The sequence below is a fragment of the Prionailurus viverrinus genome, chromosome C2 (genome assembly GCF_022837055.1).
Source record: "Prionailurus viverrinus isolate Anna chromosome C2, UM_Priviv_1.0, whole genome shotgun sequence".
NCBI classification, from domain to species: Eukaryota; Metazoa; Chordata; class Mammalia; order Carnivora; family Felidae; genus Prionailurus; species Prionailurus viverrinus.
In genome coordinates this window covers 84,363,069-84,381,758 of record NC_062569.1, presented here as the reverse complement: position 1 = coordinate 84,381,758, position 18,690 = coordinate 84,363,069, and the positions used below count along the sequence as shown (strand labels likewise).

The window sequence follows — 18,690 nt, the reverse complement described above, 5'->3', positions numbered from 1 at the left end:
ATGTGTGACAATATGCAGAGGATTGCCATACAAGGAAATCCACCTGAACCTTGGTGTTTAAAGTTTTTATTGGGGTTTCGTTATTTAGACATGATTGGTGGAATCATTTGCCATGAAGTTGATCTCAATCTTTTTATTTTTCAAATTTCTTTTTTTTTTTGTTTTATTTTTGAGAGAGAGAGAGAGGGCAAGCAGAGGAAGGACAGAGAGAGAGGGGGAGAGAGAATCCCAAGCAGGCTCTGCACTGCCAGCACAGAGCCTGATGTGGGGCTTGAACTCATGAACCACGAGATCAAGACCCGAGCTAAAGTCGAGTCGGATGCTTAAACCAGCTGAGCCATCCAGGTGCCCCAAGTTGATCTCAACCTTTGGTGTCATGGCATCTATATGCTGGATTATCATTTTATCACCAACTGTCTTTATGCCTGCCATCTGTCATCTTATTTGCATAAACCATCATTGCTATCATGAATAAAGACACTCCTATCAACTTAGGAAATCCCAAAAACTTAGAGGATACATCCCAGGAACTGGGAATAAAAGCCAACCAAATTCTTTATTACAACCTGTCTTTGTCTTCCATTAGACTTCAAGTTCTTTGGGGCAGATGAGATGACCTCCTCATCTGTGCATACTTCACAGCTTGCAGCCTAGCACTGTCCCAGGGAAATATTGATTAAATTGGTAAAGGTAAAGCCTTAGGTGCACCTGGGTGGCTCATTCAGTTAAACCTCTGACTCTTGGTTTCAGCTCAGGTCGTGGTCTCGCGGTTTGTGAGTTCAAGACCTGCATCAGTCTTCTTGCTGACAGTGCAGAACTTGCTTGGGATTCTCTCTCCCCCTCACTGCCCCTTCCGTGCTCACTCTGTCTCCAAATGAATAAATAAATAAACTTAAGCAAAAAAAAAAGGTTAGTCTTTAGTCATAGAACTTTAGAGTAAAAGAGTTGGAAGAGACTTTGGAGATCATTTAGATATTCCAACACATTCATTTTATACATGAGAAAAATGAAGTACCAGAGGGTTCAGGTTATTACCCAAGAACCCACTGAGCAAACTGAAGACCTACTTTAGAGTTTTATCATCCCAGACTGGACACCTGCTCCTACCACCCTACCCCTTCATTCATGAACAAAACCTCAGCATACACACTCTTTCTTCCTTACATCAAAGAAACCAATGATTTGCTATGAAAAACGAAAAGGTATCAGCTATGAAGACAAGAAGTGAAACACGACTCATGTGTAAACCTTTGATGTAGTGTATCTAATTCCTGACTTTTCCTAAAGTATAAAATATTTTAATACTCTCATCTGGAAGCAAGACTGTTTTGAGTTATTTTTCCTAACCAAGCTTAATAAACTCTAGCAGTTCTCCCTTTACACACTTATCCAGCAGGGGACAGAACACACCTCTAGCATCTATCCTGGTACAATGAAGTAATCTAGCCTGATGCTTCTTACTCTCCTTATCTTAAACTCTCTGCCTTCCTACCAGCACTGAGAGATCATAGTACTGCTTATCCATGTGGAAGGCCACCTATTTTACACACCTTTCCTGGTCGTCTTGTGAAGAAAATACATGCACCATGAAATATGGTAAATGTATTATTTATAGAGCTTTTAAACCTATTACTTTTTGTTTCTGAAGGTGAAACAAAAGCATGGAAGAGGGAAAGGCTGGTATCATTGGATATACACCAATGCTTATATACATGTACTTCCCTAGATGTAAACCCTGAGTTCATGTTTGCTGAATCTGAATCCTAACGGAAGTCTCAAGATAACAGGCATTTTAATCTTCTATTGTCAATAATGAAACCGTAATAGGGGAAAATACATTTGTCTTTCAGTGAGTTCAACTCATGCCTACCCCAAACTGGCTCCTTATCGACCGGCAGGACAGCTCCTCTCTCCCCCTTTGTTGCTCTCAGTCTTTTTGAACACCTGTTTCACCTGCATTGTGCAAATCTGTGCATTTCTCTATGTGAAGCAGCAGCCCTGGTATTGTGAGGTCTACAGATACAGGTAAATTTCAGTTTTTTTAGTTTTCCTTTCTGAAGGTTATACAAGGAGTGCCCAATGTCACTGTACAACTTGGTTGAACATACACCATAAAGTTTTAATTAACAACAGTTGTGTCTCCGGGGTTCTATGCTACCAGTGTCAGGATAGAACACCAAACACAGTTAGGTGGAGTCCTGGGGTGAGCCATGTCATGGGGAGGGGGGAAATCTTCACATTGGTTGTTAAAGTGTAGACTAAATGTGTTTACTAAATGAATGCATTCATTCCCTGGTGGTTTGGATATCCTATAGACCAGAGGTAAGCAAATGTTTCTTACAAAGGGCTAGACAATAAATACTTTAGGCTCTGTGGACTAGACAGTGTCTGTTGCAATTACTCAGTACTACTATTGTAGTGAAAAGCAGACATAGACAATAAAAAGTAGGCGTGACTATGTTCCAATAAAACTTTATTTACAAAAAGAGGTGTTGAGTTGGATTTGGCTTATGGAATTAGTCAGCTGGCCCCTGATTTACAAGAGAGATTGGCTTAAATTAGCTTGAGTTTTTCAAAAGAAGGTTAAAATTAAAATGTTTGTTGATGGTATCATTGTTCTCATTGCTTTGAACACTAGACTCGGGGCAAATCTTTATCACCCCGGGTTTTAATTTCTGTAAGGATAAATTAAGGGTAAAATGTGGGGAACTATACCATAGGTATTCAAACTATTTTCTTCTGAAAAGGCCTGCCTGACCTCCAAAAAGAAAGGCAGAAAAGGGGCTGCTCTTTTTGAGGTAAGGCTTGGACAAACTCCCCTTCACAGACTCCATGATGCTCCTGAGGCACCAGAGCCCCAGCAACCAGTGAAAGATTGAAAACTACTGAATGATGTCTAAGATTGCCATTTATACCCTAAATTCAGCAATTCAAGTATTATTGCTTGGAGTAGAGAATTCATTTTTGTCTCAAAACCAGATTTTTCTCCTCATTGGAAGGCATATATTCAGATAAGTAAAATTCTGAATCTGGGAGACAAGTAGGGATAGCTAAATGGATGATGGCTAGGTAGTCCTGCCTTTATCACTAACCATGCAACACTAGACCTTAACTCTCTTATCTGCAATGTAAGTATAACAGATTAATATATTTTTGTGTTAAACTCTATAATTCAGGCCTTCTGGTCTATCTGTCCCCTTTGTGCAAAAACATTTTGTGACTACTGATTATTTGTTTCATTAATGTACTCAGCAAACATTAATTGAACATCTACCATATGCCAAACACATTGCGGGACACTAGGGAAACAAAGATATTAAGACTTAAGGCTAGGGGTCCCTGGGTGTCGCAGTCGGTTAAGCGTCCGACTTCAACCAGGTCACGATCTCGCGGTCCGTGACTTCGAGCCCTGCATCAGGCTCTGGGCTGATGGCTCGGAGCCTGGAGCCTGTTTCCGATTCTGTGTCTCCCTCTCTCTCTGCTTCTCGCCCGCTCATGCTCTGTCTCTCTCTGTCCCAAAAATAAATAAACGTTGAAAAAAAATTTTAAATAAAAAAAAAGACTTAAGTCTATTTATTGGGAACTAATTTCATCTATAAACAGTTACAAGAGTAAAAAGTTTCAAGCTGAACAAAAGAAAGCTGATACAAACTAATTTGCGAGTGTGGAGATTAAAAAAAAGAAATATTGCGAATAGATCAATCTGGACTGGGAAGGCTCATCTTTTAAACAAATGTTTTTCTGAGCAACTATTCTGTGGCATTTCTGTGCTAGGTGTTAAGGCATTGTAAATTTGGGTAAAATCACAACAAAGTAAACCCAAAAGAGAAATTCCATATTCAAGGAAATCTCATCCCAGGGGTGGAAAATAAAAACATGTGAATGAATAATTGCAGAACAATGAGCTAAATACAGCACTAGAAGCAAGAACAGAGAGCAGTAGGCAAACTTTCCAGTGAACTAAAGACAACAGAGGGATGGAGACGGAATAGAGTATTCAACCCAGGCGTGTGCAAACCGTAGTACTTAGGGAACAGAAAATTTTCCTATGTGTTTGGAGTATAAGGAGCAGAGAAGGGCTGGCAAAAGATAAGAGCAGGAAGCCAGATTCGAAGATTTCTGGGCTTGCCTGAGAAGTTGGCATTTAATTTATTAGCAAACTAGAGCCACTGACGCTCAGAAACAGGAGAGGGTCATTCTTGGATCCTCAGGAAGAGAGTGATATGGAGCAGGCAGATTCATACTCAGGACCTAAGGTAGTAGGCTTATATTAGTCCTCAGAAGAGAAAACAACACATACATTCTCTCTCTCTCTCACACACACACACACACACACATGTGCCCACCACAACCCTCCCCCACACGCACGAATGCACACACATGGGCAGCCATGGTTCATTTGTTCTGAACTGAAAGGGATTTCATAGAAAATTATCATCCAAGCCCTTTCAACACAAATCACTTGTTCTAAATGGTATGATAGACAAAGAATAATTTTGACTTGTTCTAATTGTTATTTCTGCTTTGTCATTGCAAGAGGTGAACAAAATATGTCTTGGTAGTTACGGGCTGGGACAATCTGAAAGCTGAGACCCCATGTCAGTGATAAACTTTTTTTGTTTTCCCGCCACCTGAATAAAAATAGAATAGAAAATCCCATGAATGTTGGCGATTCTCTTGTAGTAAGTGCTTTCTGGACAACCAAAGTAATTTCTCAATGAATGTGAGTTTGGAGAGAAATGGGACTGAAAATGCAACGCTGGTTCCTGGTTCAGTTTTAAGTTTTGAGAGTACCACACTGTGGCCCCTCACCACCATCAACTGTATCACGGCAGCGTTTATCTTCTCTAAGGGAAAGCCATTTCGAAAACCCATCTACACAAACTGTGAGTATATGAAGTTTAATTTTCCTTCCATTTCCCCACCCTCCCCAGAGTTGCAGTTAAGTGGTACAGTGATGGCTGAACTCTGGAATGAAGTATCTACAAATGGTTGTATAATGCTTTTGTGACTTGCTCTCATTCTTACAAGCTCTCCCTCTAGTTATCCACCATTTTTTTGTTATTTTCTTTCACTTTCTGTATTTTCTCAGCTTTATCTTGCAATTAAAAAAGAGGGGCTCCTGGGTGGCTCAGTAGGTTAAGCGTCTGACTTCGGCTCAGGTCATCATCTTGCAGGTCCTGAGTTTGAGCCCCACATCAGGCTCTGTGCTGACAGCTCAGAGCCTGGCATCTGTTTCAGATTCTGTGTCTCCCTTTCTTTCTGCCCCTCCCCCACTTGCACTCTGTCTCTCTCTCCCAAAAATAAATACACTTAAAAAAATTTTTTTTTAATGTATTTCCATTTAAATTTTTTTTTTTAATGGAGTATTGAAGGATAATTTTCATGAGTGGTAGAAACCTGGGCAGGAAACTCCTTATGTGCAGATACACACATGCATTATTAAATATTTACAAGTCCTGTCCTGTTGTGAGTCATCAAGAATGATTGTGAGTATATATATCCTGATACTTTGTAAAAGACTTTTCTAACCAATTCAGATACAACTTGACCTCTTTGTAGCTTCACAACATTGGGCAAGTTACTTTATTCTGTGCATTTCTTGAGTCACCAGTGAGGATGAACACATTTTCATGATTTTAGCCATCTCTTCTTCTCTGAATTGCCTACGTACATTTTTATCCATTCTTTTCCAACAGGGTCACTCTTCTATGTCTTATTTATTTGTATGAGTTGTTTATTCCTTTGCGATTTTCTTCCCATCGCTTTTAGGCACAGAGAGGTTTTTCCCATTGCAATATCAGGTAGATTAGCATTTCTCTTGTTTTTTAAATTTCTTTTAATGCTTTTTAAATCTAATTTCATCATACAGTTTGAAGTAGAGATCAAACTACTTTATCTAACTAGTTGCTCGTTTTCCCAGCAGAATTTATTACTTAATATTTCTTTTCATCATTTATTTCTCAACTGATTATATGCCACCTTTACCATACCTACATATTCATGTATACTTATGGCTTCATTATATACATAATTTATATTATGTGAGTTTTTATGTTATATACTAACATATTAATTTATATACAATTAATTAGTTCCTAGACTATCTTTTCTGTCTCATTAACATGCCAGCTTATTCTTGGTCTATCACTATACTTTAAAAATTATAGTTTCATTTATTTAGCTACAGTTTTATAATGAGTTTTAATAAGCAGTTAGATTGATGTATCTTCATTACTCTTCAGTTTTCAAACATTTTTTACTTCTCTTTCTTGTTAATCTTTCCAGATAAACTCTAGAATAAATTGTAAGGCTTTTTTAAAATTCCTTTTTTGAATTTTGATACTTGGGGAAATTGTAATGTTTACACAATTAAGTCCTCAGTTTTAAAGACATATTATGCTTCTCCATTTGTTCATTCTTTATTTAAAAAAATTTTTTTTAATGTTTGTTTTTGAGAGAAAAGAGGGCACGGCAAAGAGAAAGCCGAAGCAGGCTCCAGGCTCTGTGCTGTCAGCACAAACCCCTAGATGGGGCTTGAACTCAGGAACTGTGAGATCATGACCTGAGCTGAAGTCGGACACTCAACCAACTGAGCCACCCAGGCCCCTCAAATTTTATAGCTTTTTGATATCTGCATTTCCTGTTGGATTGATTTTGCGTGTGTGGGTAGTGGTTTGTTAGGTTTATTATTAGGCTTGAAAACTCTTACTTTTTCTTTCCTGGGGAAAAAAAAAACTTTATAGATGTAAATGGTCTATTCTTGACAATTTGCAAGAACCCAGTAAAATAATCTGGCTCTATATCCTTCCTTTGAAAGAATTGTTTTTTTTTAAAGGACTAATTTGTTACTCTCTTTCTATTATTATATTATATTATATTTTATTTTATTTTATTTTATTTTATTTTATGTTTTAATGTTTATTTACTTTTGAGAGAGAGAGAAAGTGTGAGTGGGGGAGGAACAGAGAGGGAGACACAGAATGCAAAGCAGGCTCCAGGCTCTGAGCTATCTGCACAGAGCCTGACAGGGAGCTCAAACTCAGGGGCTGCGAGATCATGACCTGAGTTAAAGTCGGACACTTAGCTGATTGACCCACCCAGGTGCCCCAAATTATCCTGTTTTTAAACTGTGTTTTCACATAACAAGTTTTCCCCCAGATATTTCTAGTTCATTGAGATTATTGAGTCTCAGCATAAGATTTTGAGTCGTATGTTCTTATAATGTTATTGCCTTTTATAACTCTTTTAATATTCTCATCCTGTATGTGTTACCTTTCATATATTCTTACAAGGACTATATTTTTGCTGGTTTTCTTTAAAAGACCAGTTCTCAGATTTAATAAATTCTGTATGCTTTCTCTTTTCTAACTTATTAATTTTTGCTTTTTTCATTCTTTTTCTTCCTTCTTACTTTCTCTGAAAAAATTGTAATGTTTGAATTGACTTTATAATGTAAGTATTTTCTTTTGATTCTTGTGAAACAAGAAAATCATTCAAGATCAACAATTAAAGTTTCGGCCACGTTCTTTACATTTTCACATGTCTCTATGACTTGATTTCTTCTCTGACCCACCTAGTTTTCAGAATAGAGAGGTTTCCTTTTCTTTTAAAAAAAAATTTTTTTTTAATTTTTTTTTTCAACGTTTATTTATTTTTGGGACAGAGAGAGACAGAGCATGAACGGGGGAGGGGCAGAGAGGGAGACACAGAATTGGAAACAGGCTCCAGGCTCTGAGCCATCAGCCCAGAGCCCGATGCGGGGCTCAAACTCACGGACCCTGAGATCGTGACCTGGCTGAAGTCGGTCGCTTAACCGACTGCGCCACCCAGGCGCCCCGAGAGGTTTCCTTTTCAAGTGGAAAGGGATTTCGTTTTCATTCCTCTAGTCCTCTTTATTCAACAGTCTGAAAATGGACTTGATTTGCTTTTTTTTGTCCCAGCTGATGTTTTAAATTTTGCGTTAAATCTGTATGTTAGAAGGGATTTTTTATTAAATTTAGTTAATAATTTCTAGTTTTATTGTCCTGATCAGAGAACCTGGCCTGTAAAATTTCTGCTCTGGGGAATTTACTATCGTTTTGGCATCCTATGGCATAACCTGTAATCTGTAATTTTCTAAATAAGTCATAGATATTAGAAAAGTAAGCCCCATTCCTATTCCTAAATTAGAAACATACCTTTACTATGTTAAACTAGTTTTAGTAATTATTTACCATTCTATCTATTGTCACCACCACACCCCATTTTTTTTTTTTTGGTACAGCTGTTTTTTCAAAGGTTTTGAGAGCATGCTAAGACCTTTCTTTCATTTTATATTTTCTATAAACTTCTTCCTGATTTTCTTATGATATTTTTTAGTTTTGATTCAGTGTTTGATAATGCCCTTGGCTCTTGTCACAACAAATCAAGATTCTGCTTTATGTTTTAAGGTAAATCACTTATAGTCCTTTTTTTGATTGTGAATGTATTTTACAAGGAGGATATGATATATTACTTTGGCAAGTACTTTAGTTTGAACAGTAACTACAAAGCTTTTTATATACATTGAATTAAGTGAGAACCGAATTAGTTACATCATAGTGACTTAAAGCTTGTGGGTAAACTCAAGTCCTACATGGAAAATAACTGAAAATCTTAAGTTAAAAACAAGTTTTATAAACAAATATTCTAACATTCTCCTAATAAGCCATTTAGTCTCAAAAGTCCTTGGAACTTTCTATTACAATATCAAGCAATTTTATTTTCAACTCTGTATCTTTCTTGATAGCCTTTGGCAGATCAACTTTATAATGAGACGATCTAGAAAGAATACAAACTTAATCTTTATGGAAAGAGATGTGACTATTTGCAAACCCTTCCCTTCCTTGCAATCTGTAGTGTCTTGCCCAGGACATGTCTTCCCAAATGACGTGTGCAAAAAGAGTACCATTCTTTCAAGCTTCCTCATCAACAGCAACTGATCTAGGGAGGCAACACTCACTTCCATTCATTATGTTCTCCAATCAAAGCTGAATTACATGAAGGCCTTATAATTTTCCTTCCACACTGGTCATTCGTGTGCCCACCTGGCCTGCTTTTCAGATCATTAGTCTAAGGACGGTGTGATGTGTCCAGCACTCCACTCAGTTGCTGTGACTACCAGGCCTTCGTCAGGATGGACACTTGGGGCATCATCTTCTTCCCAACATCTGGGTCCCTGGGACATGGAAACAATGACATAAATGAAAAATCCACACAGCCATCTCCTGGGCTCTTCTTACCCAACTGTACACATTATTTGGGGAAATAAGCGATCCTGGTGCCCCTGCTTTTTCTTGTCTCTGCTTCACACCCCTCCCAAGCAAGCCTGGCTCTTCTTCTGGGAGGTGTGGCATCTAGCTGTATATATCAAGTGAAGCTTGGATGAATATGAGGGGGTGCGTAGGTGCACAGGGGTGAAACAGCTTTGATGTCTTCACAAAAATAGGGCCAGCTGCAGAGGCACTGTCATCTCCGATTTTTGGTTGGTATAGAGTTGGGGGCTGGCAGGCCATAAACCTTGGAATAAACGAGGTAGAGAGAATACAAGAGAACATCCAGTTTGTTCATAAATTTTAGAGCGTGTTAGGATCCTTTATATCATGGCAACACTGATGAAATCCAATTGTTTGGGCCTGAAGGTGCTAACCTCATCAGAAAACCTTTGTAAGGCCCATCTACAAAGTGTGTAAAAGCTCTGTGGATGCAGACGTGGGTAGGGCTGGAGGGATAAAAACAGTGGTGTTGGCACAGTGCATCCTGGGAAGTTTAAGCTTCCTAAAGCAAAGCCATTCGGGCAGGTTGGAGAGAAAGAACCCAGGAGATGTACATGATAGCTCCTCATTCTTTCAATTCAGAGTCCTACAGAAGGGCATACAAAGTCACTTTTAAGTGGTTACAGTCTAGTAGATGCATAAAGGAAGATCTTGCAAAGCAAGGTGTTACATAACCCTATGAAAGAAAACTTTGTGAGAGAGGCCTGGGTAGGCCTTAAAAAGAACGTGGTATCTGAATTGGGCTTTTTAAGAAAAATTTAAGAAAAACTGCCAAGACATAAAGAATATCCGCTACACAGGGTACTTTGTGAACAAAGTCCTCTGTGGAGGTAGCAGGTTTGTGATTTAACCCCCCTCCAACACATAAGAAAGAGCAATAAGAGACTAGAACAGAAAGGCAGATGGAAATTGGATTCTATTCAAGGAAGGCCTTGAATGTCAGTTGAAGACCCTTGGACTTTATTCTCCAGGCAACAAAGAATGCAATGATACTAAGAGGACTGACCGTTCATCCATTCATGCACAATTCACCAGACACGCAGTGATAAAGCATTGGGGCTTCTCTGGTGACCCTTCACGTAGGCTGGTCACTGCAGGGCGTCCCGGCCCTCCTGGACTTCTCAGCTGACATGACTCCTTTATGGAGTGTCCTGTATTAGATCAGCAGTTTTCCATAGCACGCCTTTCAAAGGAAAGATGTGAAGCTGTCACCTTTGTCTGGTAAGCATTAGAACATATTTTAAAACATATGAGGATCTATCAAAACATCTGAAGATATAGCCGATATTTGCCCAACAGAGATAATTGATTCTGCAGTGTGTGCCAAATTATATGAAACATTCGTTTAGCATCTAAAAATAACGTTTGGTGTTTCTTCAGATATATTCTCATTTCTGCTGATATCTGCCTTGGGCCTCACAGTTTTCATTCTGTTTTCTGACTTTCAAGATATATATCGTGGAATGGAGGTAAGCGGTATTCATTTCCACCTCTGGAGTGACTCATATGTGCAATGGGACCATATTTGCACTGTAATTGGCAAGTCAGGTATTAGTATTCTCTCCAACCATTTCATGTTGTTGAGGCTATTCTGACTTCCTAGAGGAACAAATAACTCATCACACGTATGTTAACCTCTGCTTGTTCCCATATCATCTGTATTATCAATCTAGAACATTTATCCTATTCACACCTAAAAATGCTGTTTGGATACTTTATTCATCCATGTTATGCTAATATGATAAATTGTGCTAATTCAGTAATTCTTCAAGTGTCGTTTTTTAAACATATAGTAGAAATCCTTTATAATGTAGTTGTAAGGAGTAAGAAAAAGTTGACTTGTAGGCCAATCAGGTTCTGTCTGTCAGACATTGACTATGGGGAGATTTATTTCAGTGGGCATCACTTAATCCAAGGGGTGGTGGGTTAAAATAAAATTTAAGAAGAGGTCATTGAACTCATTCTTAGAGCCAGCATTGTGGGAGAAATGAAAGAGAGGGATTGACTCTTGACTTGCAGTCTATAGTTTTGTTGAGGACATTGTGTCCTATGCGAGTGAAATGATGACATGGCCACCTGGGACCACCTGTGCTTGTAGAGGGTGTGGAGAGAAGTGGGAAGAACACAGGAAGGAGGAGCTCTCACGGGGCCTGTACGCTGTACCATCATGGAGGGCCTCATGGAGGAGGCTCAACTTGATCTGGGTCCACAGGATAGGCTGGATTTTGCTAGGTAGGAGGTAAGGGTATTTCAAACCAGGAGAACAGCCGGAGCACAAGCAGAGAGGGCTGCAAGAATCTCTTTTGTCTTGGAAATGCAAAAGAATGTAAGGTGGCTGAAATAAAAATCGAAAGCAAGACTTGTTTCACAGAATGCTTGGAAGATTGGCAAAGCCTGAGGCAACATGCTGCGGAATGTGAGGAAGGCGTGGTGTGGCTGGACAAAGGTGGCCAGGGGAGTTTGGGCTTTCTCCTGAGAGCAACAGAGAGTCATTGAAGATATCTGAGCAGGCTTTCCAGCAGGGCTTTTAGGACAGCCTAATTACGTGATGGCAGCCTAATTACGTGATGCTATATGCTTGAGCAGAAAGTCTACGGAGGGAGATGCAGTTAGGAAATGAGAACCTAACTAACTAATGTCACTTACAAGACATTATGAAGCTCCAGAGCATGCTTGGCACTAGCGAGCCCAAGATGTGTAAGGCGTGGGCACAGCTCTCAAGTAGTTCAGAGGCTAGGAGGGAAGACCATCCTGTGGGCAGATAATTCCAAAGCAGTGTGACAAGTGTTTTCCAGGCCAAGGGATGGAGAGGAGTCCTCTCAGATCAGGGCAGGAGCAGCAGGGAGGGGAAGGATCAGGTTCTCCACTACGCTCTGACCCACTGCCAGATCTCACAACAGTCTCCAGACAGCTCTGCACCCAGGTGCTCTGTCTCACAACCTGAGAAAGGCAGTCTCTACATGAAAGGAGAAAATAAAGCGCAATAACCTGCTGGGGATGCGAATTGACTGGGGATGAGAATTGCAAGGGGGCAATCAGATGCTGTGGAGGATCTGTGGTTTTAGTCCTAACAACAGCTCAGCCCCCATGTTTGACTTTGGGATCAGAAAGGGAGTTGTGGGAGTAGTCTTTTGCCACTGATGCCAGCATGGGAAGTTGTAGTGTTAATACCTATCAGTTCATCATAATTGGTGGCCAATAGGTACCCTTGAATCCTTAAAAGGAGGTGGGTTGTGTGCGTTCAACGTTGATCAAGCCATTAGACTTAGGACTGGGAACCTTGGTTCAGAAAGTTTCCACCTAGTATCAAAAGTAACTGGTAACCTCTGTGCCCTTTATGTTTTACTCATACGTCAATTTCACTGAATGAATGAACTCCAAGTAGATTTTAACTTTGGGAGGATTAGAAGTGATAGCATTATTAGATGAATGACTTAATCCTGATCCTCTTACCTCCATTTGAAAAGATAAAAATGAAGAGAGACACACAGGTTCCAAAGTGTTTTGTCCCATGTCTGTGACCCATGGCACATTTTACCGAATGTTTACTCTCAGGCAGTGGAGGAAACACAGGCCAAGAGGCAGTCCGTTCTCATTTGAATTCTGGCTCTGTTTATTGATTGGCTTTGCATCCTTAGGCAACGCACTGACCTCATCTGTGAAGTGGAGAAAGCAATGCCTACCCTCCAAGCTCAGAGAGCTGTTACAAATACATACATTAAATAAGATAATTAATGTTTATGTGTGTGTTTTCAAAATTTAAGGTCTGCATGGTATAAAGCTAAGATTCTTTTTTTAACAGTTCATCCCAACACTGACATCATGGAGGGTTTCGATTTTGGTGGCAGCCCTCACCCAATTCTGTGTGGCCTTCCTCGTAGAGGTAAATTTCTGTACATCTCTTACACTTTTTCCGGGAAAATAAACAAATAAAGGGTCTCATTCTCAACAGGTACCTGTTTTTTAGATGGACCGTTTTTGTCTCCCAAAGTGATAGATATTAACGGTTTGTAAGAACTGTGCATGTTCTCTTTGGGGGAAACTCTTGCAGAGTGATTTAAACTTCTCTAAAGGCTGCATAGAAATGTTCTCAGGATCCATGTTTAGCATGGAAGGCAAATCATCAAATTAACTCTAATTTTTGTCTCCCATGAAGGCATCGTAGTGTATTTTTCTAGTATTATCAATAAGCTAGTAGAGACTAGACCAGGTGACCTACAAGCTCTAAAATTCAATGAGACCTTTCAGCGTGAAGAGCTGTCTTCAGAAGGGCTTCCTTAATTAAGAGTGGAAGGAAACCATTGCTCACCTAGTCAATTCTTACTCTTGAAAGTCTTCCCCTATAGTATTTTTCTTCTATTCACTGTCATTAAATGACTTTACCTACTCAGTGAAAGTCCTTGGTATTATTTTTTAAGGGACATTTAAAAAAAAAGATTCAGGTATTGTAAATCCCTTGGGAAAAGGGTTCAAACAAATCTATGTAAATATATGTGTGTGTGTGACACATACATCATTGTATACAATGAGTGTAAAACTTCTCATACTCTAAGGAATCAATTTGAGACTATATATATTTTTATGTATTTTATTTTTTTAAAGTTTTTATTCATTTGTTTTGATAGAACATGAGTGGAGGAAAGGCAGAGAGAGATGGGGAGAGACAGAAAATCCCAAGAAGGCTCTCTGCTGACAGCATAGAGCCCAATGTAGGGCTCGATCTCACAAACTGTGAGATCACTACCTGAGCCAAAAATCAAGAGTCAGATGCTTAACCAACTGAGTAGCCCAGGTGCCTGAGACTATAAAGATTTTCAAATAACCCAAAAGGGGAGGAAAAAAAGTCTCCATTTATGAAGGTATTCATCGTAGTATTATCTATGGTGGTAAAATTTTATTTTATCTTAATTATAAAATATTTTAATGTTTATTTATTTTTGAGAGAGTGTGAGAAGGGGAGGGGCAGAGAGGGAAATAGACACAGAATCGGAAACAGGGTCCAGTCTCTGAGCTGTCTGTACTGAGGCTGATGCGGGTTCGAACTCATGAACCATGAGATCGTGACCTTAGCCAAAGTTGGACGCTTAACCAACTCAGCCACCCAGGCACCCCTATGGTGGTAAAATTTTAGATTCAACCTATAATCTTCAAAAGTAGAGATGCTGTTTGTTTAAATGAATCGTTATACACCAATTTGAAAAAATGGTATAAGATCATTAAAAGTGATTATTGAGAAGACTATGGCTACATGTGACAGAAATTCTAGCACAACCAAAAGTGGAATGCAAAATTTGACCATTCCTATTATAAATGTGTAAACATTGTGAGTGCATGTGAACATAGAAAAAAGAGAACCCTCCCCAAACGGAAAGCAAAACCCATTTGATTTCTAGAGTTCCGCCATTCATTCAACAAACCATCAGGTGGCACCTTGTAAGTGGCCTGTGGCAGGTAGCAGTGATTTTTTTTTCCTTTTCTCGATTTTGAGTATGTTATTTTGTTATCATTTCAGTCTGGCAGTAAAGTAATTCAAAGTGAATCACCAGCCAGGATTTAACTAGGAAATGTGTAGAAATGAAAGGCTGTAAGCTTTTGGTGTGAACACAAGCACACTGCCTTCTCAAGGGAGAGAACCAGGGAGCTGCTAGACTTGGTGGGGACAGCAGGGAGTAAAGTTGCCTCAGAAGCAGCTTTAAATAAGTACATCTGAGAGACAGGCCCCGGGCGGGCGGTGAGCACCCTGGCTGCAGGGGAATGTGGAAAGATGGTTTGATTGTTTTCTCCACCTGATTTCTCAGGATTTCATCCTTCAAAATCGAAAGCTCTGGCTATGGATCAAAAAAGAATTTGGATTCTATTCTAAAAGTCAATATAGGCACTGGCAAAAAACGCTGGCAGAAGATTCCACCTGGCCTCCCACAAACAGAACGGATTATTCAGGCGATGGTGAAAATGGATTCTACATCAACCGTGGCTATGAAAGCCCTGAACAGATTCCAAAAGCGAAACTCGGATTGGAAGGCCAAACCGCAGAACAGCATTTTTGGACCAGGTTGTAATCAGAATTATTGTCATATGGGGTTAACAGCATCTCCTTGCTCCCAGAAACTAACATATTGTGGAGAGGTGATGACAGTCTACCTCTACCTTCCTTTATCCATCAGAGAATTCAAGGTGCATTTCTCGATGTATTGAACCTTGCAAAAAAGAACCTTAAATATGCTTATTTTGACTGTATCCTCCACTACTGAGGAAAAACATGAACTTCCTCGATTGTCTTTTTTTTTTCCTTAATATTGCATACCATTATCCTGGGGGAAATGCCCAAGCTTTTATGGTAGTGAAATTAGTGGTATGAACATCAGTAGAAGGAAAATTCAAGAAGAGTTTGGTCTTTGAAAGTTTCACCAATATATCTTTAAGTCACAGACAAATAAAAGAATATGGGGGAAAAAGTCTTTCTATCAATAAATTGTCACAAGTTTACTGAACCTTATATTCACTTGCGAAGACCATTTATGTACCTATATTTTCCCAAGGTCACAAAATTCCTCTTTTTGCTTCTTTTGTATGGCTTTAATAAAGAAAGAACTGAGATTTCCTTCAGAAAAATTAACTCTGTAATAAGTAGAGAATGATGGAGGTGCCTGTTAACTGCCTATAATCTTGGCTTGGACACAGCTTATGTCTAAGCCAACTCCACTGATGTTGGCATCACCCAAAATATATTGTTTTGGGGACAGTGAGCCTGAACGTCCATGGTAGAGCACAAAGATAATGGGAGAAATGTTAAAATATACTTTTCACTTAAAGAAGCATGACACTTTTATTTATTTGTTGCTATGGACAGATGAAACCCTCAGATTCTAAGTCAAAAAGTTGGTTCAAACTCAGCATTGCTCATCTTAAAACACAACCCTGGGGAAAGGATTCCTTATGTTTGTGTCTTCAGCATGAAAAGCATCAGGCTGCTGAACGACCTCAAGTCCCATTTCATCTTTTCATTATTTTACTCAATCATTATGTGCGCACTAATGGCCACAAGAAAAGGTATATCCTCTGTAAATCTAATCTGTACGTTATTACCTTTAATATATATTTACCTCTCGGTGACCTTGAGAGGACATACATCTCTAGTGAACCTTTTAAATTAGCTAGTAGGCTTTTCTTGTGACCATAAATTGAGTTTTGCTAATTTAACAGATCTTTAATGGCTCATAGGCGATTAGCTAACCAGTTCTATCCCACGAGCTCCAGTTATGTGCCTAATACTGTGATGGATGCATTCAATAATGCCTTTATAATTCTGTAATCCTTACAGCTGAAAAAATGTTTTTAACATTTCAGCAATGCATTGCTGTATATAGTACTATATACTTTGTTATACACACCAGCAGCATAAATGCAAATTCCTATAAAAACAAACCCTTTTTATTTGCATTTTATTTGCTTTTTAACCTTTTCTTGGGTGGATGGCTTTAGCGAGGGATTATTTTAAAACGTGTCTAATTTAGTGACTACCAATGAAAGATGAAAAGACAAAGCAGAGTTCTAGATTAAGAAATGTATGCCAACCTAAAATATATGGCAGCTCAGATTTCTTGAACTGGCATATTTGTATTTAGTAATTTGACCTTCAGAATCAGAAGATTCAATTGACACACTATGACATTTAGATAACATAAAAATTTAAAAAATCTTTATTCAATAAATGTACTGCCTCCCTTGCCCAGTTTTTCCAACACCCTATTAGTTATCTGATGGATGATGATATTTCATAGATCTTTTTTTTGTGTATGTGGGGAGGGCACATAATAAAGTTGAACTCTATGCTTGACTTTGCTGAAAGTACTCTCAGAGAAGGGCTTAATAGTCTTGGAAGAAATGTTTGATAAAAGCACAATGAGCATGACCCTGGACAGTCTTAAGCTGCCCATCATGAAGAATGGGCATTTTTATGGGAAAACTGATGACTAACTTTGTGAGCTTTCCTCTCAGGGTGAACACCACTGGAGCCTGAACACGACCTATGTGGAAAGGTATCATCGAATTCAATTTAGAAGTGCATTTGTGACCCAGCATAGCTAGGACTGCCTTGTGGAGTGGAGGGGTCTAGAATTCACTAGTAAGGTTTGACCTGAAGATCCTCAGGAGGTCCTTTCTGTCTCCACTTCCATTCCCTCTCCCATCGGCTGGCGTGGTAATCCCACCACACCCGAGTCTCCTGCTTTGGGTAAAATTTGCCCTCTGCAGTCATACTTTATTAAAAGGTAAGCACACCCTGGGAAAGGTAACACATTATGCTGATGCCAATCTCACCCTAATTTGACAATATTAGAAAAATTCCTCTTTTTTTTTTTTACTATTACTTGAAAGGAGAGCATAAAAGGAAGAAGAAACTTAATGTAGAATAAAAATGAAGGGGTGACTTTGGATCACGGTATCCGGTAGAAGACACCCACCCCTCCCAGAGGACAAGTGGAGGAAGAGGGAGTTTGGGGGTTATCTGGAGACAGAACTGGTGTCATAAGAAAGGGAACGGATTAGACAGGGAACAAGGAAGAGAGATGGGGTCCCTATCATTGATAGGGTCCTAGACCCTATCTATTCATTGAGTCTTCAGTTTATCTACCACGTTCCTTATTCCCTGATCATACCCTCTCACCCCCATTTAATTGAACTTTTTCTTTATTTAATGTCATGCTTTTAATTATGACATAAGAAGGATATCATTGCTTAGCAGTGTGGTTGGTAAGGTAATGTTACAATGTCTGATACAATCCTAGGGTATCGAGACCTGCATTCACTTTTTTCCACCTGCTGCCAACAGGAATTGCATTGGGAACATATTAAAAAGTAATTTGTTTCATTCAACATAAAATCAACAAAATGCAAGAATAAAATCATGACACTCCTTGACTTACAGTAAAAGCCTTAAACAGTAACACGAGATATTGTTTTCTGAAAATGGCATTTGAAACCTACATTTAATGATCTCTTGTTAGGGTTAAAAGGGTCAAACCCCCGAAATACTTCAAAGGAAACAATGTAGCTCCGTAGAACAGAACAACCCACTCTTGCTGTTCACTCCTGACAAACACTCTTGACAAATGAGTGACTTCCAGGGAAATCTGGATCCCAAACACCAGAGCAAAGGATCCCAACTCCCATATGCCTTACCCCCATCTGCACAGGAACTAGGAGCTAGGAGTCCACCCTCAAATGGACTGTGAATCAAATCTCCTCAAACTGCCTAACCAAATGCTCAATTTCCCAGTTTCTTTTTTTTTTAATATGAAATTTGTTGTCAAATTGGTTTCCATACAACACCCAGTGCTCATCCCAACAGGTGGCCACCTCAATGCCCATCAATTTCCCAGTTTCTTTTCTGTTC

General features: G+C 39.2%; 1 protein-coding gene across 1 annotated transcript in view; it reads left to right on the top strand.

Moving 5' to 3' along the window:
* The window catches only part of LOC125175748 (probable cation-transporting ATPase 13A5), a 111,900-nt gene extending 96,505 nt beyond the window's left edge, over positions 1–15,395 (top strand). Inside the window, exons 26-30 of the mRNA XM_047876562.1 lie at positions 1,851–2,025; positions 4,684–4,886; positions 10,677–10,765; positions 13,099–13,179; positions 15,095–15,395. Of these exons, the coding sequence (XP_047732518.1) occupies positions 1,851–2,025; positions 4,684–4,886; positions 10,677–10,765; positions 13,099–13,179; positions 15,095–15,355 (809 nt within the window). The 3' untranslated portion in view covers positions 15,356–15,395. The remainder of the gene's footprint in view (positions 1–1,850; positions 2,026–4,683; positions 4,887–10,676; positions 10,766–13,098; positions 13,180–15,094) is intronic.
* The last annotated feature ends 3,295 nt before the right edge of the window (positions 15,396–18,690 follow it).